The 20,833-nt window shown below is 50.6% G+C and overlaps 1 protein-coding gene across 1 annotated transcript; it reads left to right on the top strand.

Moving 5' to 3' along the window:
- The first annotated feature begins 525 nt into the window (after window positions 1–525).
- SMAP2 (small ArfGAP2) lies at window positions 526–20,792 on the top strand. Its single transcript, XM_064398201.1, has 10 exons — window positions 526–687; window positions 12,199–12,332; window positions 12,816–12,901; window positions 14,098–14,176; window positions 14,956–15,036; window positions 15,484–15,562; window positions 15,884–15,984; window positions 17,357–17,522; window positions 18,570–18,865; window positions 19,663–20,792. Exons 1-10 carry the CDS (start codon window positions 585–587, stop codon window positions 19,792–19,794), a joined length of 1,257 nt encoding a protein of 418 aa, XP_064254271.1. The 5' UTR covers window positions 526–584; the 3' UTR covers window positions 19,795–20,792.
- The last annotated feature ends 41 nt before the right edge of the window (window positions 20,793–20,833 follow it).

The following is a 20,833-nucleotide window of genomic DNA, read 5'->3' as shown; positions in this document are numbered from 1 at the left end:
CACACCCCCGAACCCCCACCCAGCATCCCAGCACCCTGAGCCCCCCAAAATCCCCCACCCAGCCCCTCTGAGCCCCCAAAATCTCCCACCCAGCCCCTCTGAATCCCCCTCAAACCCCCAAAATCCTCCACCCAACACCCCTGAGCCCCCCAAAATCCCCCACCCAGCCCCTCTGAGCCCCCCAAAATCCCCCACCCAGCCCCTCTGAGCCCCCCCAAACCCCCACCCAGCACCCCAGCACCCCCCTCCAGCCCCCCACAAACCTCCCGGCTGTCACCTCCGCCCCCTGTGTCCCCCCCCCCCCCCCCGCCCCATTGTCCCCCATTGTCCCCCCCAATTGCCTCCCACTCTCATCACGTGACCCTCCCCATTCATAACCCCGCTGGCCCCTCCCCTCTCTCCCTATTGGCTTCCTCCCGCGCGCCGCAACCAATCACCGCCCAGCGCCGGCGGCGCGCGGGGGAGGCGTTGCCGCGCGGGGCCGGCGCTGATTGGCTCCTCCCCCGGCGGCAGCCCCGCCCATAGCGGAAGCAGGAAGCGGGCGGGCCGGCCGTGACCCGCGGGCGGGCAGCGCCGGCCGCGCCATGACGGGAAAATCGGTGCGGGACGTGGAGCGCTACCAGGCGGTGCTGGCCGGGCTGCTGGCCGAGGACGAGAACAAGTTCTGCGCCGACTGCCAGGCCAAAGGTAGCGCGGGTGGGCGGCGGGGCCTGCTGAGCCCGCGCCGCGCCGGATGCGCCCCCTCGGTGCCCGCCCCGCTCCCCGCCGGCCTCGCCGCTCGGTGCGCTCCGGTGTGCGCGCTCCCCCGAGGGGCGGGCGGCCCCGGCTCGGTGTGCTGCGGGTGGGCAGCGCGGTGTTTCCGCCAGAGGGGAGCGCTGCGGTGGTGGCGGGGGGACAACGGTGCTGCCCCGGCGGTTATGGGGGTTTGCGGGGGCTGGGGGCAAGAACGGGGGGGTTTGGGGCAGAGAACGGGGGTGTCTGGGTGCAAGAACGGGCTGGGTTTGGGGGCAAGAACCGGCGGGTTTGGGGGCAAGAACGGGCTGGGTTTGGGGGCAAGAACGGGCTGGGTTTGGGGGCAAGAACGGGCTAGGTCTGAGGGCAAGAACGGGCTGGGTTTGGGGGCAAGAACGGGCTGGGTCTGAGGGCAAGAACGGGGGGGTTTGGGGACAAGAGCGGGGGGGCTGGGGGTAGGGAACAGGATGGGTCTGGGGCCAAGAACGGGGTGGATTTAGGGCAGAGAAGAGAGTGGGTTTGGGGCAGAGAACAGGGTGGTTTTTGGGGCAAGAACCCCGTGGTTTTGGGGGAAAGGACCCGGTGGTTTTGGGGGAAAGAACAACGTGGTTTGAGAGGGAGAATAGGGTGGTTTGAGGGAAAGATCCCGGTGGTTTTGGAGGAAAGATTCCGGTGGTTTGAGAGGGAGAATAGGGTGGTTTTGGGGGAAAGATCCCGGTGGTTTTGGGGGAAAGATCCCGGTGGTTTGGGGGGAAAGAACCCGGTGGTTTTGGGGGAAAGAACTCCGTGGTTTGAGAGGAAGAACCTGGTGGTTTTGGGGAAAAGAACCCGGTGGTTTTGGGGGAGAGAACGCCGTGGTTTTGGGGGCACAGCAGGGGGCTTTTGGGCGAAGGAACCCGGTGGTTTTCAGCTGAAAACCCCCAAATTTTGGCCGCAGCCCAGCTGGGTTTGGTGCGGGTCGCACCGGGAGGAGCCTCTGGAAGCCGAAGGGAGCTGGGGAGGGAACGGCCCCAAATCTCCCGTGGGAATCCCGGGAAACACCCCAGAGTGGGGTGGGGGGCCTCTCCTGCAAGGGGGGAAGAGGAGGGACCTGGAAAAGCCGGGGCTGTGGGATTGAGGGAATTCCAGCTGGGGAGTCACGTCCTGTCACCTGGGGCTGGAATGCCAGCGCAGGGAAGGAGCTGTCACCTCACCCCGGTGAGGAATTCCACATTTTTGTGGAATTGTCCTCCTTTCCCACCTTGATTTTCCCTGTGAGGTTGGAATCTGTGGCTGCCCCATCTCTGGAATTGTTCAAGGCCAGCCTGGGATAGTGGAAAGGACAGGAGGAGCTTCGAGGTCCCTCCCAACCCAAACAATTCCGTGTTTTTCTGATTCCAAGGTGTGTTATGACCCTGAGAGAGGAAATGTTTCAATTCCAGAGGATAAAACAAAGGAATAAAACTGTTCCTTGTCCCCTGCTTTGTTTTCCTGCAGCAAAAGAGTTAAAGTTGCCCAAAATCCTGTTTTAATGAGCTGCCATAATCTCTTGGAGATCTGGACTTGAGCCTCGTTTCCCAAGAGCTGCTGGAATTGAACTTGGAGGAGGGATTGGCCAAATCCATCTGTAAACAAAGGGCCTGCTCACCTCAGCGTGACCTCCAAAACTGCACAGCCCCCTTGGACAGTGTTAAAAATTAGATAATTATGATTTCTTTTCACCCCAAACCACAATAGCCTCATCCTTCCCACCTGCCTGGAGCACACCTGGCTTTGGGATGAAGGTGGGATCAGGATGTTCCTCTCCCTGTGCCAACCCTTTATCTCCTGGCACCTCCTGCCAGCCCCAAGGGCAGAAATAGCTCCTTTATCTCAGCCCAGGCCTGGGAGAGAGCAAATTCCACCAAAATGGGAATCAATTCAACCCCACAGCTCGGGGTGGTGGAGCTTCTCCTGGTCACAGCACGTCCTGGAAGTGCAGGGTTCTAATTAATTAATTATTAGCATTATAATGAAGCTCTGGTGAGGAGTTGAGCCTTTCCAAAGCTGGAAGCTGCTCCTGGCTGGGAGCAGGGATTGCTCCAATCCTGGAGAGCAGGCTGGGGCTGTCCCCACTTATCTCAGCCACTAATTACCCCCTGCACTAATGAGATTCCTGGAAGTGGGAAATCTCCTCCTCCAGGGCACGTGTGGCCATGGGAGCTGGCTCTGCCCAGAGCTCCAGGGAATTCCTGCACTTTTGGGGCAGTTTTGGTACTTTTGATCAACGTGGTGCCACGGGAGCTGTCTCTGCCCAGAGTTCCAGGGAGAATTGTGCATTTTTGTGGCAGTTTTGGTGAATGAAACTGTCTCTAGCCAGAGTTTCAGGGAATTCCTGAAGATTTGGAGCAGTTTGGGTGAATGGAGCTGTCTCTGCCCAGAGTTCTGGGGAGAATTGCTGCAGTTTTGGGGCAGTGTTGGTGTTTTTGGTGAATGGAGCTCTCCCTGCCTGAAGCTCCAATGAATTCCTGCAGTTTTGGGACTTTTGATCAACGTGGTGCCACAGGACCTGTCTCTACTCAGAGCTTCAAGGAGAATTCCTGCAGTTTTGGGCCAGTTCTGGTGAATGAAACTGTCTCTGCCCAGGGTTCCAGGGATTTGCTGCATTTTTGGGGCAGTTTTGGTACTTTTGATCAACGTGGTGCCACAGGAGCTGTCTCTGCCCAGAGTTCCAGGGAGAATTGTGCATTTTTGGGGCAGTTTTAGTGAATGGAGCTGTCTCTGCCTGAAGCTCCAAGGAATTCCTGCACTTTTGGGGCAGTTTTGATGACTGGAGCTGTCTCTGCCCAGAACTCCAAGGAATTCCTGCACTTCTGGGGCAGTTTTGGTATTTTTGGAGAACGTGGGGCTCTCCCAGCCCTGATGCCACACAAGTCCTGCTGTTCCTGCTGGAATACCTTCACCATTGCTCTCTGCCCATGGAAAGGAGCCCGGGGTGGCTCCAGCTGCTGCCCTCAGCACTTCCAGGGGTTTCTGGAAGCAAAGCAGGGACCGGAGCAGCCTGGGGTAGTGGGAAGTGTCCTTGCCCATGGCAGAGGTGAATTAAATGAGCTTTAAGGTCCTTCCCACCCGAGGCAGTGTGAGATTCTGTGAAATCTCAGGGTGGTTTTGCTGCTGCTGCAGCAAACCTCGCTCAGAGCTCTTGTTTGGCAGGAAATTGGGTGAAATCTCTCCACTCTCTTCCTCTTTTTGTTGCTAGCCTCGTGTTTGGGGGAACTGGGAGAGCTGAGGCAGGGCAGGGTGGGCACTGCTGAGTTCTGATCCTCTCCTTGGAGGTCTTTGCTGTGGGAATCACTTGGAAAAACCACCTGGAGAGAGCAGCACTGGGCAGGTGGGATTTTTGCTGCTTGCTGCCATTCCAAGGGTGCTGTGGTGCTGCTGCTCCCTTTGTGTGTGTCTGAGAGATAACAGGGCTGCTGCACACCCTGAGCTGAGCATCCAGCAGCACATTCCCTGCTTGGAATGTGGCAGCCTGGAGCTGGCTTGGCTGAGGGAGGGAGGGAGGGATGAGGTGAAATCTCCGTCGGGATTTGGAAAATTCCCACTGAGCGACACCGAGTGGACTCATTGCTGCCCCTGCAGCTGATTTTCACCCCCAGCTAATTGTGTTTGGTTCTCTCCTTCTCCCCAAGTCTTCCCTCTGCTCTGCAGTCCCATCCAGCAGGCTCCGTGGACCCCGGGGTGCTGACGTCGCAGCGGGAGCTGCCCAGAGGTTCAGGTTGCCCTGTGCTCCCCCTGCTTTGTCTGGCTCTTCCCTTCATCCCTTTGTCTTGTGAGATCCGTGGGTTCCAGGCCTAAACCCATCCCTTGTGTCCCGAGGGATTGGATGGTGCTGCTGGCATAAATCCAGGTTTCATTCTTCAGTAAAAAATAAAAAAGGTGTCAGATTGGGGAAATCCCTGCCCAGAGGTGGGTAAATATGGGATGGGAAGGGGGAGAAGCTTGGGGTGGAGTAGGTGGTATGGGGAGGCTGATTTCTAGTGGAATTTGGGAATTATTTTATGGGGGAGCTGCTTTAGTCCAGCCTAACTCTTGTTAATCCAAACCAAATATTCCCGAAAATCTGCGTGACTCAACTCCTCCTCCTCCAGCAGCCTCTTGAGCTGCAGCTGAATTTCCTTTGCAGGCAGAGCAATTCCAAGAGGAACTTTTTAAATAGCTGCTGGAACAGCTGCATGGGAGGAAGGAGAATCAGGATGGCAGTGCTGGTGGAGGGGGAGTGGTGCAGCCTGTGCCTTCAAAAACCCAAAGTGGAGGGGCTGGAGCTGCTCAGCTCAGCTTAGGAAATCTGGGATGAGGAGAAAGCTCAGCCTTAGGCCAGGGAGTCTTGCCAGAGGGATCCATGTGGGTTGTGTGTTCATTTGAATCCTCAGCTGCAGCCACAATATCCTGGGATCTTCCATTATTCTGCTTTTCTGCTCTTCCCAATTCAGATCTGAGAGCTTTGTGCACAAAGGGAGTGGAAATGCTCTGAAATTCACTTTATCCCCCTGGGATCTTCACCTCAGCAGGGTAAAACTGGCAGAGGACACAGCTCTGTCCACCCTGAGCCTGCCTGGAGCTGTAACTTCCCACTCAAGCAAGGGGAAAAAAGCATCAGTGTTCCCAACAGGGATTTAGTGTGGAATTAGTTGTAGGAAGATCCCTTTTAAGCAGAGCTCTGAGTCACACTTGGATCTGTGGCCCTACACCTGCCAGAAATAGGGATAATCCTCGGAGCAGCAGCACCTGGGCTCTCCGTGCTGCCCCACCTCTGGAGGTGGGAAAAGAAAGCTCCCCCCCAAAAAAAAAAAAGCCATGTGATTCCCAGCTGGAGTAAAGTTTGTTCCTATAGAAACTGCCAGGAGTTATGTAAGGAATGGCAGCTGCAGTGCAAAGGGAGCTCTGCTCCAAAATGCAAAGTAGGTCTTGAAACGGAGCAAAAAGTCAGGAATAGCTCGGGGCTCCTTCAGGTTGGTCCCTGGTTGTGATTGTTCCCCGTGTCCCAGGAAATCTGGGACAAAATTGGAGCTTTTAGGAGGAGCTGTCGTGAGCTTGGAGCAGTGAGTGCGAGGCTGGATTTACCTGGGCCTTAATAAATTGGTTTTTCTCTATTTTTGGCAATATGTGGCACTCCTTCCTGCCCCTTTCCCTAGGAGTTTCAAGGGATGTTTAGCTCATGAGACTGAAAATCAGTATTATTATAATTAAGATATTAATTAATATTATTATGATTATCATGTTCAGCTCTAGATGCTGAAAAAATTCTCAATCCATCAAAAACTGACCCAGGACCTTCCTCTGCTCAGAGCTTTTTTAAGGACTAGGTGGCTTCTAAAACATCCCCAACTCAAATTAAATTAAAAACCAGAGTTTAAATATTTTCAACACCAAGTGGCACATTAAAAACATCTTAAAAAGCAGCAAAATTCTATTTACAGCATCAAAAATCAACTTAGTGATGGGAGGGCTTCCACCCTGCTGCTCTGTTTACAGGTGCACCTATCACCTAAATTATTTGCATTTCATGGAAATTCAGGCCTCCCTGGAATCTGCAATTTCCAGGATTGGCTGATGTGTGGTTTTGACTCAAAAATGATGCCACAGGAAGTCCATGGATTGCGGAATTGACTGATTTTTTTGTTATATATTTATATTTTTAAGCTGTGTCACCATCAGTGTTGATGTCACCCGGTTGTTTTTCATGGATTCTGGTGATAGCACTGCTTGAAATTGTCCCTGTCACCTTTTCATTGACTGAAGGAACAACCACCCCTTTCTGCAGCAGCAGGAAAGCCCCACCCTGCTGCTCACAGAAATTTTCATTTCCTCCACCTGCACCTGCACTTCAAAGAACACGATGGTAGCAGTGATAAACTGCTCATTTTTACCCAAAACCACACAAATCTTGGGCTTCAAGGCCACAGGGCCCTCAAATGTTAGATATTTTTTGCTAAACTGGAAGATTTTCTGGCAGAAATCAGAGCCAGCATCTTTGTTTTTCTTGCAAAATATGGTTGAGGCCTGTAATTACTGTGAGGGGAAGAAAAAAAAAGCAAAATAAAACTCTCAAACAGGCCTTTCTTCTTTCAAAGGATGGTATAAAGCTGAATTTTTGGGTGATTAAACTACTTGATCAGGTGTAGATTTTTATCAGACACCTTTTGTGGGTGTTAAAGTGAGGGTCTGGCTTTAGCATCCCCCGAGAGCTGCACAAATCCCTCAGTCTGGCCCTAAATCTGGGAGGGCAGCAGGGATTAATCCCAAATCCGAGGTGGATCCCTGATCCCTGCAGCAGGATCCACGCTCAGCTCAGTTATTAATAGTGTTAATAACTAAATAACATCATTTAGAGGTCTTGGAGCTGACTGAAGTGGGTTTTTAGAGTTTCCTTTGGTTCCCCCAAGCCCTGGAGGTGCAGAACAGCCATTTCCAGCAAAGAGCAGAGGAAGTTGTTGTGCAAGAGAGGCTTTGTCACAGCTCTGAGCAGCATGAATGGCACTAAATCCTTGAGCAATTTCTTCCCAGAACAAGGAAACCACAAGGCAGAGGAACCTCTTGGCTCCTGAGTTCTTTCCTCCTTTGACTCTGCAAAAAAAAAAAAAAAAGAGGATTATTCAGCTTGGACTCGAGGAATTTTTTCCCTGGTGAAAAGCTGAGGGTGTGGATATCCCCTGGCAGGGATTCTCCTGCTCCAGGGAGAATTCCCCACATCCCTTTTCCACAGACAGCCATGGAGCAGCTTTGGGACCCATGCATGAGGCCACATTTCCCTGGAATCTGCTCATTTCCACTGGGAATATTTCATCAGGCTCTCCATTGTGATGCTCCCTCAATCCTTGCCATGGTAGCAGCTCTTTTTTTTTTTTTTCCCCCTGCTCTTCCTTTTCCAAGGAGCTGTGGTTTTGCAGCCAGCTCCTGGTTTATTTTTAAATGCTTTCTGCAGAGTTATTACAGCAAAAAAAGTTGCCTCAGGAGCTTGGGCCAGAATTTGGTGCCTGAATAAAGGGTGAGGAGTGAATCCTGGTTTATTTTTAAATGCTTTCTGCAGAGTTATTACAGCAAAAAAAGTTGCCTCAGGAGCTTGGGCCAGAATTTGGTGCCTGAGTAAAGGGTGAGGAGTGAATCCCCTTGGGATTTCTCAATTAAAACCAATTAAAACCACTCCAGGGTGTGAACTTGGAGCAAGTGACTCGTTTGGAGCAGGCTCCTCAGGCTGGGAGTTGAAAAGGGAATTAGGCTGGGGGTTTTAAAGGGAATTAGGATCCTTTTCAGTCATTCAGATCATTCAGCAGCCCTTGGAGCATTAATGAGCAGGGCTTAGATGGCGACTGGAGCTGGCACGAGCAGCTTGGTATGTGGAGTTTATTTTGACAGGCTGGGATGTAAAACAGGCTCTGGAATTGTCTCCTGGAGCACGAGCTGGGCACTGGATCCCTGCTGGATCCTCCTCCCTGGGGAATGCACTCGGTGTTCAGGGAAAATGGGAATGCAGATTCACTGAGCAAGGGATGCTTTGGGGTTCCTGGTGCTCCTGCAGCCCCTGCCAGGCTGGGAGTGCATCCCAAAGGTGTCTGAGCCAACCCAAATCTTGTGCCAGAGCTCAGTGGGCATCCAGGCTCTGAAAAATGTTGGGATTCTTACTCCAAATTGATGTTTCCTTCAATCCAGGAGGGATTTGTGCAGGCCTGAGGTGAAGCTCCATGAACTTGAGCAGAGCAGGGTTGGTGCCAGGTGGCTTTGCTTTCCATGGATGTTAAAATCATCCTAAATGCTGAGACATTTAGCATCATAAAATCGTCATCAAGCTGAGGCAGAAGTGGTGGCAGCACCAGGCAAGGCTGGCACTGGTGGTCACAGGAGGAAACTCCCAATTTTCCCTGTGGGAATGGGGTTTCCATTTTGGCCTAGTGGCTCTGAGGGCCTCAGCCTCAGGGGAATTGATTTTAGAACATCAACCAGAGGATTCATGCAAGAAACAAATTTTTTTAGCGGTTTAAGGAGCTGAATGTTTCTGTTGGCCTTGTCCTCAGCCCTCTGGGAGATAAATGCATAATTTCCTGAGCCAGGAGGGTGAGGTGCCCCTGTTCTCAATTAGTGGGTGTCAGGGTGTGCCCACTTTTGTGAGGGGTGATAATTCCCCCAGGCAGCTCAGCAGTACTGATTAAAGCTGCCCTGTTGTTATTTATTGATATAAACCCATTTTTTCTCAGAAAAATATTCCCCTAAACTCCAACCCAGGCTTTTTTCCCCTTTTATCACTGAAGCTGCTGCAGAGTCTGAGCTGGGGTTGGGTTTTGGGGAAGTGAAAAGCAGCAGCACAGGGTGAAAGTCACATCTGGAAATGCTACCTGGAGCTTTTTCGAATCAAGTCACCTTGAAAAGAGCTGTGAAACCCTGGGGAAATGCCTGCAAAAAGCCCTAAAAAGCAAAATCAGAGCCGCTGGGCACTTGCAGGGAGATTTTTAGTGGGAGATGTTCCAGTGTGTTCCCTCCAGAGAGGGAAGTGGGAGGTTGTTTACATCTGCACCAAACCCTTCCCCCCTCCCACAACCTCAGGGCTTTATGAGACGTTTTAAAAGAACATTTTTAGAAGGCATTTGAAGGTTAAAGTGTTGGTTTGGTTAAGCTGGGTGTCTGGGAAGGGGATGTTGGATCCAACCTGACCCCACCAGGGCTTGCTGTGGCTGCAGGCTCAGGGAGCATTTTGGAAAATCCAGATTTCCTCCCTGTGTGGCTCTGAGTCCCTCCTGTGACAGAGCAGAGCCCTGAGCTGCTGGGCTCACAATCTGTGCCCTGGCCCTGCAAAAAACCAACCCCACATCCCCCAAATCCTCCATTCCCTGCAGGTTTGATGTATAATTTTATCACCTTCTCTTTCTGGAACTGCTGTGTGACACACTGCCATCATTGTCAAGAACTCACATATTATAGGTGCAGTTGGCTAAGAAAAAAAAGAGATCAGAGTGTGATTAATCATTTAAGCAATAAACAACCAAAATGAAATAATAGATATAGACAAATAATAGCCCACAATAATTTAATGAAACCTACCTCTTTTCTTTAAAAACTGTCTGTAAACTAATTTCAGCATGCAGGATAACTTCTTTCTGCTGTACTTACATACTGGTTATATAAATAGAATTTGGTGGAACCTTCCCTGCAGCACCTTGTGGCTGTGCAAGGACACCCAAATCCCAGCTGGAATCTCCCCAGGGAGCAGCTCCCCCCTGGTTGTATAATGTGTTTATTGCTGGGAGGGGTCCAAAAGCCCTAAATACTCATTTTTATTTAAATATAATGAAGCTGCTGCATCTTGGCTCTCCCAGAACTCGGATTTAGGAGCTGCAGCACATTCCAGCTGTGGCTCCCTGGCTGTCCCAGACCCCTGAGGGGACACTGGAGCAGAGGAGGGTGTGACACTACCCCTGAGTCATGTTTCAGTGGGAGGTTGTGGTGGCTTGAGCTGGTCCATGTGACAAACCCAGTGAGCTGATTACTCCAGGAGCTGCCCGTTAATCCTTTTAGTCCTATCAAGGCTAAATTTATCTGGAGTTTAAATCTAACCTTGAATCTCATGATAATCCTTCCAGCAGTCTCACGTTAGAGCCCTGGGGGAGAATTCCGTGTAGAAATCACAGGAAGGATCCTGGCCAAGGGTTTGATTCCCATTTTTTGGGCATGTTCAGGTGGTGCTGAAGTTGTGGGGTTTGCTTTGATAATAAGGGAGGTAATAATGGGACTGAGGTGTAGGCAAGGGTGTCTGGGGAAGTGAATTTCTCAGCTCCATTAAATTGCTATCATTCCCAAAGGCCACTCCTGGAGAGGGAAAAAGCAGCAAATAATGGCAGGAAAGGCCAGAAAACTTAATAAAGGCATTTTTAATTGAATTCCCTGGAAGAGGTGCTGGAGTTACCTGTTAGAGGTTGGATAGCTGTGCTCTGGAAGGGTCCCTGAGTACATTTATCAACTCCAAATCCCTCAGGATGCTCCAGGCTTTCTTCAGGAATAGGAATTAAACTGTTAACAGCATCTCAACTACAGCACTGCTTTTTTAGGGCTTTGAAATTACACTTTCCCCCTCTTCCCCCTCCCACCTCCCTCTCATTAACTTGAGGCTCTGCTATTTTAGCTGTGGCAAGAAAAGCAGGATAACTCTTCATCATCCAGAAGAATGCCTGGAAAAAAGGGCTGGTGGAGGCTCTTGGATCCCTAATTCTGTGTTTTCCCAGTTTCTCATGCACCGGGACACCAGTTTGTGCTGGGAGCAGAGGGTTTAATTTTAATACATTCCTAAAATATTTATCAGCAGGATTGAGGGTCTGGCATGGCTGGGAGAGGGGAGGGAATTCCTGTGGATCTCTGTGTGCCCTGCTGGCATTCCTGGGTGCACTGAGTCCGTCTGAGCTCCTTAATCTTTCCCTTGTGGATGTTTTTTTTATCCTTGGCATGATCTCCCAACCACACCTTGGAGCTGTCCTGCATGAAAACCAGGAATGTCTGACCTTAGCCAATACCTTTCTTTTGTTCTGACCCAGGAAAAGCAAATAATGTCCAGCAGAGCTGTGGAAACTGGAGTGAACTGATCATTGCTTGGGCTGGGATTGGTTTTGGGACAAAATCCTGGGCTCAGTGCTTGGTCCTGGCTCAGCTGGGAATTTCTGCCCAGCACTGAGGAGATTGGAAGATGCTGAATGGGTTTTGGGTTTTTTTGGGTTTTTTTTGGTGGTATTTTTTGGGGTTTTTTTTTGTTTTTTTTTGGTTTTTTTTGGTGTTTTTTTTGTTTGTTTGTTTTGTTTTGGGGTGGTTTTTTTATTTTGTTTTTGGGTTTTGGTTTTTTTTCTGTAGGGAATATTCTGGAGCTGAGTTAACGAGGAAGAAAAAAAAAAAAAGGAGGATCACAGGCATGGCAGAGCTCAGGGGGTTGGAGGTTTTTTTTTTGGGGTGGTTTAAATTCCTGTTTTCCTGCCTCTTCTTGTGTGGATGGAAGAGAGAGGCAATAAATCTGCAGGGATAATGATTGGAGGAGATCTTGGAAGGGTTTTATCCAGTTCCTTGCTCAGAGCAGGAAAAGTGCAAATTTTGCCTCAAATTCAGCTGTTCCTGAGGGATTTTAGATCTGAGGGGTTTTAGATCAGTAGCAGCACCAGGTGTGAGCTTTTTCTTGGTGAAATCAGGAACTTTTTCCCTCATAGAAAGAAAAGGACAACAAAATTGTTTAAGTTCTTGATTTCTTTCCTCTTCCTCTTGGAGCTGTTTGGTTTGTGTGGATGGAAGAGGGAGGCAATAAATCCCCAAGGATACCAATTGGGAGCATCCTCCTGATGTGGAATTCCAGTTTCCAGCCTGGATGAGACTCCAAAGTCCTCAATCCCAGTTCACTTGGTGCAGTTTCCCAGTTGCTCCAGTCAAAAAAAAAAAAGAAAAAAGGGTTGGATTGGTGGGAAACACTTTTCTGTCTCTTCCCAGGGCCACGATGGGCGTCCTGGAATATTGGGGTGTTCATCTGCATCCGCTGTGCTGGGATCCACAGGAACCTGGGAGTTCACATATCCAGGGTCAAATCTGTCAACCTCGACCAGTGGACACAGGAACAGATCCAGGTGAGGGCTGGGGTAAAACACTGAGGGGTTTTTTTAAATAAACCAAGCCAGGATAGCCCAAAAAAAAAAAATGGGAGAAGTGGAGGAGGAAGAAAATTCCAGCTGAGATAGGTTGGGAGGGAAAAGAACAATAAAATGTCCTCATTCCAGGCTGGACAAACAGCAGAGAGCAAAGCTCAAGGAGCTGCTGGTCTCTTAAATTACCAATCCCTGCTTCCCTGGAGGTGCTTCCCACCTCTCCTTCCAGAGGGATTTTGGGTTGCTAGCAGGATATTTATCCTGCCTTGGGCTAAAAATTGCTTAGAATTGGCAAAAGGGATGGGAGGGGATTGGAGCAGCTGCCTCAGCATCCCCTGGGGGTGAAGAGTGGCTTTCAGGAGCATCTCCCTTCCCTGGATTTCTCTTCCCTGGCAGCCTGGGATGTTGTGGGAGAGCTTTCATGCCTGGGGAAGGAAAATTTCAAGGAGTTTTTTTGGATTTCAGTGCGTGCAGGAGATGGGGAATGGCAAAGCCAATCGTCTCTACGAAGCCTACCTGCCCGAGAACTTCCGGAGGCCCCAGACAGACCAGCATCCTTTTTTTTTTTTTTCCCTGGAAAAACATGGAAATTCCATGGAGATTTCCATCCTGGAGCTGTGTGGTTAAACCTCCCTGAAGGAGAAGTTGTTCCCTTGGGCAGGGAATGGGAATGAAGGGATTGGGGTGGAGATCTGGGACACCAAGGTCACCACAGCACCAAAGGCTGCTTCTCCCTGGTTTAGAGCCTGCTTGGATTTGACAGCCTCTTGGGACAAGGAAAAACTGGGAAATATTCACTCCGAAATTCTCATTTTGGAAGAGCAAAGAGAATTTTGCTTTTATTTTTGGCTTAAATGGAAAAAAAAATGCACTGGAATGGAAAAAAATCCCACTGGAAAAAGGGTGACGTTTCAGAGTGAACCCAAAAGCTGAAGGTTTTGGAGGGAACTGGAGGGTTTGGTTTTCCAAAGTGCTGAGTATTCCAAAGGCTCCATGGAGACCTAATTGTGGATTTCCAGGACCTGAAGGAGCTGCAAGGGAGATGGAGAGAGAAGGGGGGTGGATTCCTGCCAGAGGGCAGGGAGAGGTGGGATTTTGGGAAGGAATTCCTCCCCTTGAGGGTGAGGAGGGGCTGGAACAGATTTCCCAAAAAAGCTGTGGCTGCCCCATCCCCGGGAGTGTCCCCAGGCTGGATGGAGCTTGGAGCAGCCTGGGATAGTGGAAGGTGCCCCTGCCCAAGGGATTTAGGGTCCCTTCCAGCCCAAACCAGGCTGGGATTCTCTGGTGGAATTTTAATGCTTCAGCTGTAACTCCCACCTTGCAGCAATGCTGAGTAAGCAGGGACAGAATGATGTGAACCTAAAAAAGCCCCACAAAATCACCTTTCCACCATCAATTTTTGAGTTCATCTGGCACCTGAGGTGCTTTTTGAGGTGCAGGATCCTGCTGTGACCACTGTGATCTGAATGTGCTGGGGGGATGCTTGGGGCAAACAAAAAAAAACAATGGAGAAAACGCAGCAAGGGCTTAAATCCTGATTTAATTCCCTTTTTATAGCACTGAAATAACCTGAAATAACCCAGGGGCAAAAACCGAGTTGGGATCCAGCAGTAAATTATTTTAAGAAAGTTACTGCTGGAAATGCTCTTTAAACAATGATTTAATTTAGTTACAGCCTGTACCTTGTTCCTCCCTGTCAAATAAGGCTTCTATTCTGGAATCCTTTGTCCTTAACCAGCTGCTGTAGAGCTGTGGAGAGTTTTATCCGGGATAAATATGAGAAGAAGAAATACATGGACAGAAGCATCGACATCAACGCCTTCAGGGTGAGTCTGGAGGCCTCAATTTGTGATTAAAACAAAATATTGAGATATATCTATTGAAATATTCCCTTCTCCGGGGCTGCTTGCACTTCATGGAGTGAATTCCTGCCCAGCACTGAGGAGATTTGAGGATGCTGAGTGGATTTTGCTTAGAGAATATTCTGGAATATTCAGGGAATATTCCAGGTTATCCAGGAAAAAAATGCAGGATCACAGACATAGCAGAGCTCAGGGGTTGGAGTTTTTTGGATGGTTTAAATTCCTGTTTTCTTCCCTCTTCTTCATCTCACTGATGGGTTTGTGTGGATGAGTATCTCACATTGGAGGAGATCTTGGAAGGGTTTTGTCCAATTCCTTCCTCAGAGCAAGAAAAATGCAAACATTTACCTCAAATTCAGGTTTTTCTGAGGGATTTTAGATCTGAGGGGTTTTAGGTCAGTAACAGCAGCAGGTGGGAACTTCTTCCCTCATGTCAGTGATTTTTCCTTCATAGAAAGAAAAGAACAAAACTGTTAAAATTCCTGATTTTTTTCCCTCTTGGAGTTGTGTGGATGGAAGAGGGAGGCAATAAATCAGGGATAATGATTGGAGGAGATCTTGGAAGGGCCTGGTCCAATTCCTTGCTCAGAGCAGGAAAAATGCAAATTTTACCTCAAATTCAGCTTTTTCAGAGGAATTTTATATCTGAGGGGTTTTAGATCAGTAGCAGCACCAGGTGTGAGCTTTTTCTTGGTGAAATCAGGAACTTTTTCCCTCATGTCAGTGATTTTTTTCCCTCACAGAAAGAAAAGGACGACAAATGGAAAAGGACCAACGAGTCAGAAAGAAAACTGGAACCCATCATCTTTGAGAAGGTGAAAATGGTAAGATCAGGAAGAAAACCCTGGAGCAGTTGTGGAGCCATCCCTGAGGCAGAGCAGAGGGATTCCAGCCTGCTCTGGGAGCATTTTTCTGGCCTCAGTCACACCCTGGGTGCTCTGAGTCACTGGTGGGAGTTTGTTTTGCTCTGCTCACCAGACACTGAGCAGATGTGCAGGTTGGAATCCAGCTATTCCCTGCTGGTTTTTCCAGCTCCAGCAGCTGCTTCTCCCTAGTTTAGAGCCTGCTTGGATTTGACAGCCTATTGGGACAATAAAAAACTGGGAAATACTCTGAAATTCTCATTTTGGAAGTGCAAAGAGAATTTTGCTTTTATTTTTGACTTAAATCCACTGGGGAAAAAAAGAGGATTCTAAGGGTTAATCTTGTTCAAACCATTTCAGAGTGAACCCAAAAGCTGCATAAGATTTGTGTTGTTTCTTTTCCCCCAGCCTCAAAAGAAGGACGAAACGCAGCAATCCAGGAAAAGTTCCCCCAAATCTGAGCCAGTCATGGACCTGCTGGGCCTGGGTAAGAGAAATTGGTGCAGAAATTGTGGGAATTTGAGGAGTTCCAGTCCTAATTTTCCCTTCCAGGTGAACAATTCCAGGAATCCTGCAGGAATATCCAGCTTGAGCTGCTTGGGGAAAGAGTTTTCCATGTTTTTCCCTTTATCCTGTGGTGTTCAGGAGCAGCTGGAGCTCTGTGGGACAAACAGAACCCAGGGGCACTTCCCAAATCCTGCTCCAGGCCCTTCCCAGCTCCGGAGGGATGCGGGAGGTCGGGGCTGGGTGTGGGAGGGGTGGCAGTGGTGGCACAGAGGGGACACTCAGGACTCCTGTGTCCCTGCAGACGCTCCGGTGACAACGCCCGTCACCAACGGCCGGCCCAGCAGCCTGGAGAAGGACCTGGACCTCTTTGCATCCGTGGGATCCAGCTCAGACTCCAGGAAGGTGAGCTGGGAATGCCTGGAAAAGCCTGGTTGTGTCAGGGGTCGCTTGGGATGGAAGGGACATTAAAGGGCAGGGACATCTTGCACTGTGCCAGGGTGTCCAGTGTACCTCAGGCACTTCCAGGGATGGGGAATCCATCTGGGAATGGAGTGTTTCACCTCACATATCAACAGTCTGCCCTGAATGTTCCTTCATCTAAATTTCTTAACTAAATCCTGAAATTTCCCTGTTTCACGTTGAAGAATGAAGAATCTCCCTCTTCCATTCCCACAGCTGGGAATGCTGTGCCACTCTTTCACCATCAAACACACATCAGCTGTCTGCCCTGAATGTTCTTCATCTAAATGCCCCTTAATTAAATCCTGAAACCTCCTTCTTCCATGTTGAAGAGTGAAGACTCTCCCTCTTCCATTCCCACATCTGGGAATGCTGTGCCACTGTTTCACCATCAAACACACATCAGCTGTCTGCCCTGAATGTTCCTTCATCTAAATTTCTTAACTAAATCCTGAAATTTCCCTGTTTCACGTTGAAGAATGAAGAATCTCCCTCTTCCATTCCCTCATCTGGGAATGCTGTGCCAGTGTTCCACCACACACATGAACTGTCTGCCCTAAACCTTGCTTCATCTCAATTTCTTAATTAAATCCTGAAATCTCCCTGTTCCACGTTGAAGAACCTCCCTCTTCCACCACCCCAGCACATCCCTGTGTGTGGATGGATGTTCCCCTTCCCCTGTGCTGGGTTTTGCCCTGATCCTGTCTCTCTGTCCCAGGTCATTGGCTCCACACCATCATTTGGCATGGAAGGGACATCAAAGAGCATCTTGCACTGTGCCAGGGTGCTCCAACCTGGCCTCAGACACTTCCAGGGATGGGGAATCCATCTGGGAATGGAGTGTTTCACCTCACACATCAGCTGTCTGCCCTGAATGTTCCTTCATCTAAATGTCCCTTAATTAAATCCTGAAACCTCCTTCTTCCACGTTGAAGAGTGAAGAATCTCCCTCTTCCATTCCCACATCTGGGAATGCTGTGCCACTGTTTCACCATCAAACACACATCAGCTGTCTGCCCTGAATGTTCTTCATCTCAATTTCTTAATCCTGAAATTTCCCTGTTTCACGTTGAAGAGTGAAGAATCTCCCTCTTCCATTCCCACATCTGGGAATGCTGTGCCAGTGTTCCACCACACACATCAGCTGTCTGCCCTGAATGTTCTTCATCTCAATTTCTTAATTAAATCCTGAAATCTCCCTGTTCTGCATTGAAGAACCTCCCTCTTCCACCAGCCCAGCACATCCCTGTGTGTGGATGGATGTTCCCCTCTCCCCTGTGCTGGGTTTTGCCCTGATCCTGTCTCTCTGTCCCAGGTTGTTGGCTCCATGCCAACCTCTGGAAGCGCCGGCTCCGTTCCCGAGAATCTGAATCTCTTCCCGGAGCCCGGAGGCAAAGGGGAGGAAGTGGGCAAGAAGCAGCTCTCCAAAGACTCCATCCTGTCCCTGTACGGCTCCCAGACGTCCCAGGTGCCAGCACAAGGTAACCCTGCAGGGAGCTGGGACCAGGGGAGGGTGGCTGGGGTGTCCTGGCAGCTGGAAACTCCAGAAGTGGGAATGTGGGTGGTCCCTGGGAATCCCAGATGGGGTGGGTGGGAAGGGAATGTGAAGCTCATCCCGTTCCAGCCATGCACTTCCCACTATCCCAGGTTGCTCCAAGCCTTCTCCAAGCTGGCCTTGGGCATTTCCTGGGATGGGGCAGCCACAGCTTCTCTGGGAATTCCATTCCAGTCCCTCACAGGGAGGAATTCCCTCTCAGCATCCAACCCTGCCCTTTAGCACTGGGAATCAGGAATTCTGTCCCAATATTCAACCCAAATCTGCCCTTTAGCACTGGGAATCAGGGAGGAATCCATCCCAGTATCCAACCCTGCCCTTTAGCACTGGGAATCAGGAATTCTATCCCAATATCCAACCCAAATCTGCCCTTTAGCACTGGGAATCAGGGAGGAATCCATCCCAGTATCCAACCCAAATCTGCCCTTTAGCACTGGGAATCAGGAATTCTATCCCAATATCCAACCCAAATCTGCCCTTTTAGCACTGGGAACCAGGGAGGATTTCCTTCCCAATATCCAACCCAAATCTGCCCTTTAGCACTGGGAATCAGGGAGGAATCCATCCCAGTATCCAACCCTGCCCTTTAGCACTGGGAATCAGGAATTCTATCCCAATATCCAACCCTGCCCTTTAGCACTGGGAATCAGGGAGGAATTCCATCCCAGTATCCAACCCTGCCCTTTAGCACTGGGAATCAGGGAGGAATTCCATCCCAGTATCCAACCCTGCCCTTTAGCACTGGGAATCAGGGAGGAATTCCATCCCAGAATCCAACCCACCCCTCTGCCACTGGGAATCCATTCCTGCACGTCGCCGCCCAAATTCCCTCCCCACCTTTGCTGAGAGCTGCGAGCAGCACAAGGAGCAGCTCAGCCCGGGCATCCCCAGCAGTCTGTGGCTGGAGCTGTGGCATCCCAGCCCCTGAACTGACCCGTTTTTCCCCCCCTCCCTCCCTGCCTGCCTTCCCCAGGAGCGATGTTCATGGCGCCGGCTCAGCTGGGCTATCCCGCCGCTCCCTACCCCGCCTTCCCGGGAGTGCCCCCTTCCAGCAGCATGATGGGGGGCTTGATGGCCCCATCCGTGGGCATGCTGGCCCAGCCTGGAGCTGCTGGCATGGTGGCCCCCGTGGCCATCCCAGCCGGGTACGTGGGCAACGTGCTGGGCGTTCCCAACGGGATGATGGGCGCCCAGCAGCCCGGCTACGTGGTGCCCCAGGCCGTGTACGGGGTCCAGCCAGCGCAGCAGCTGCAGTGGAACCTCGCCCAGGTGAGGGGGGGGTCCTGGGGGGCTTTTCCAGGGGTTTTCTGGGAGTGGGGAAGCGGGGGGGAATGAGGGGATGTGCAGGGGTGGGATCGGTTGAACTGGGATTGGTTGGGTTGTGGGAGCGCCTGAGGATCCCAGGGTGGGTCAGGCTGGGAAGGAATTCTGAGGTTGAGTCCAATCCCAACCTCATCTCCCATGGACACATCCAGGGGTGGGGGCTCCAGAATTCCCTGGGCAATTTCAAGGCATGCCCACCCTTTCCATGGAGAAATTCCTGCTGATATCCTGAGAACTCTGAAATCCTCCCATACCTGGGGACTCCAGAATTCCCTGGGCAATTCCTAGGCCTGACCACCCTTTCCATGGAAAAATTCCTGCTGATATCCTGAGGACCCTGAAGTCCTTCCATACCTGGGGACTCCAGAATTCCCTGGGCAATTCCTAGGCCTGACCACCCTTTCCATGGGGAAATTCCTGCTGATATCCTGAGAACCCTGAAATCCTCCCATACCTGGGGACTCCAGAATTCCCTGGGCAATTCCAAGCACTGACCACCTTTTTCATGGGGAAATTCCTGCTGATATCCTGAGAACTCTGAAATCCTCCCATACCTGGGGGCTCCAGAATTCCCTGGGCAATTCCAAGGCGTGCCCACCCTTTCCATGGGGAAATTCCTGCTGATATCTGAGGACCCTGAAGTCCTGCCATGCTGGGGAGCCCCACCCTGCTCCCCTTTAGGGCTCTGCTGGTTTGGGGAGTGTCCTGGCCCATCCCTGACCTCTCTCCTGTCCCATTTGCAGATGACCCAGCAGATGGCTGGGATGAACTTCTATGGAGCCAATGGAATGATGGGCTATGGACAGTCCATGGGAGGAGGAGGAGGAGCAGCCCAGGGCAGCAATCCCTCCCTCAGCTCCCCGCTGTGGAAATGAGCCCTCGCTCGCACGTGACCATTTCTGCCTTTGTTCTGTTCTCCAAACCTGCTCCATGAGACATTCAGGGTTTTTTGCTTTCAGGTTCGGGGCGCCCAGCCCAACCTGAAATTATTTTTTTTCCATCCCTGAGCTCCATCTCTGCCTTTCCACTGTCACAAACACGGGGACAGCTCGGTGGCCAGGCCACGGGCACAGCCCCGTCCTCAGCACAGTCAATGCACACAGGGAGGGAGGGCATCCCTCCCTGCACAAAGCTCCTCCAGAGCTCCTGGGTAGCACTTGATGCCCTGCTGGGCACCTGGGCACAGGTGGGACTGGGAAATCTGGACTGAATCCTGCCCAGAAAGCTGGGATTTCTCACTTCAACTGCAGTGTTAGATTTATTTTTTTTTGGGGGGGGTGGATAAAGGGTGGGGAACCTCGTTTGGTGCTGAGGAACTGGATTTAAGCCGAGCCCAGGGGCAAGCAAGCCTTGCTACCTCCTCCCTCGAGCGGAGCTCTCCCTGCTCCCACCCTCCTTGGAACCAAAGCCCTTGGGAAAAGCCCTGTCCCACCCCCCTGAGCAAGCAGGAATCTCGCCCGGAGTGGGGGCAAAGCCGATGGAATGTGAAAAACTTGCACTCCTGAGGGAATTTTCTGCCTGGTGTTAGGATTTGATGGAATTTCACTTTTAACAATCTAACCAGAGTTAATTCTCCGGGGCTCAGAGCCCTGTGCAAGTTTTCTTACACTTTTAAAAATGACTCTGACATCCTAATTTATACTTTTTTCATATTTTTTTTTTTCTGTTTTGTTTCGTTCTTGTTGTCGTTGTTCCTGTGTAAAATCCTGGTTCCTCCCTTTCCTGGCTCGCTTGGGACATTTTAATCTTAGGCCGATTTCTTTTCTCATCTCCAGTAGAACCCAAAACTGCTTCAAAAGTCAGCAAGAAGTCGGACTTGTGGTCTGCTCTCTCCTGTGGATATGTAAATTCCCAAATAAAATATTGCAGTGGACTCCTCTGGTGCTGGTGGTCACTCCAGGTGTGGGAATTTAG

The sequence above is a fragment of the Passer domesticus genome, chromosome 24 (assembly GCF_036417665.1).
Source record: "Passer domesticus isolate bPasDom1 chromosome 24, bPasDom1.hap1, whole genome shotgun sequence".
Classification (NCBI taxonomy): domain Eukaryota; kingdom Metazoa; phylum Chordata; class Aves; order Passeriformes; family Passeridae; genus Passer; species Passer domesticus.
This window is presented reverse-complemented; position numbering and strand designations above follow the sequence as displayed.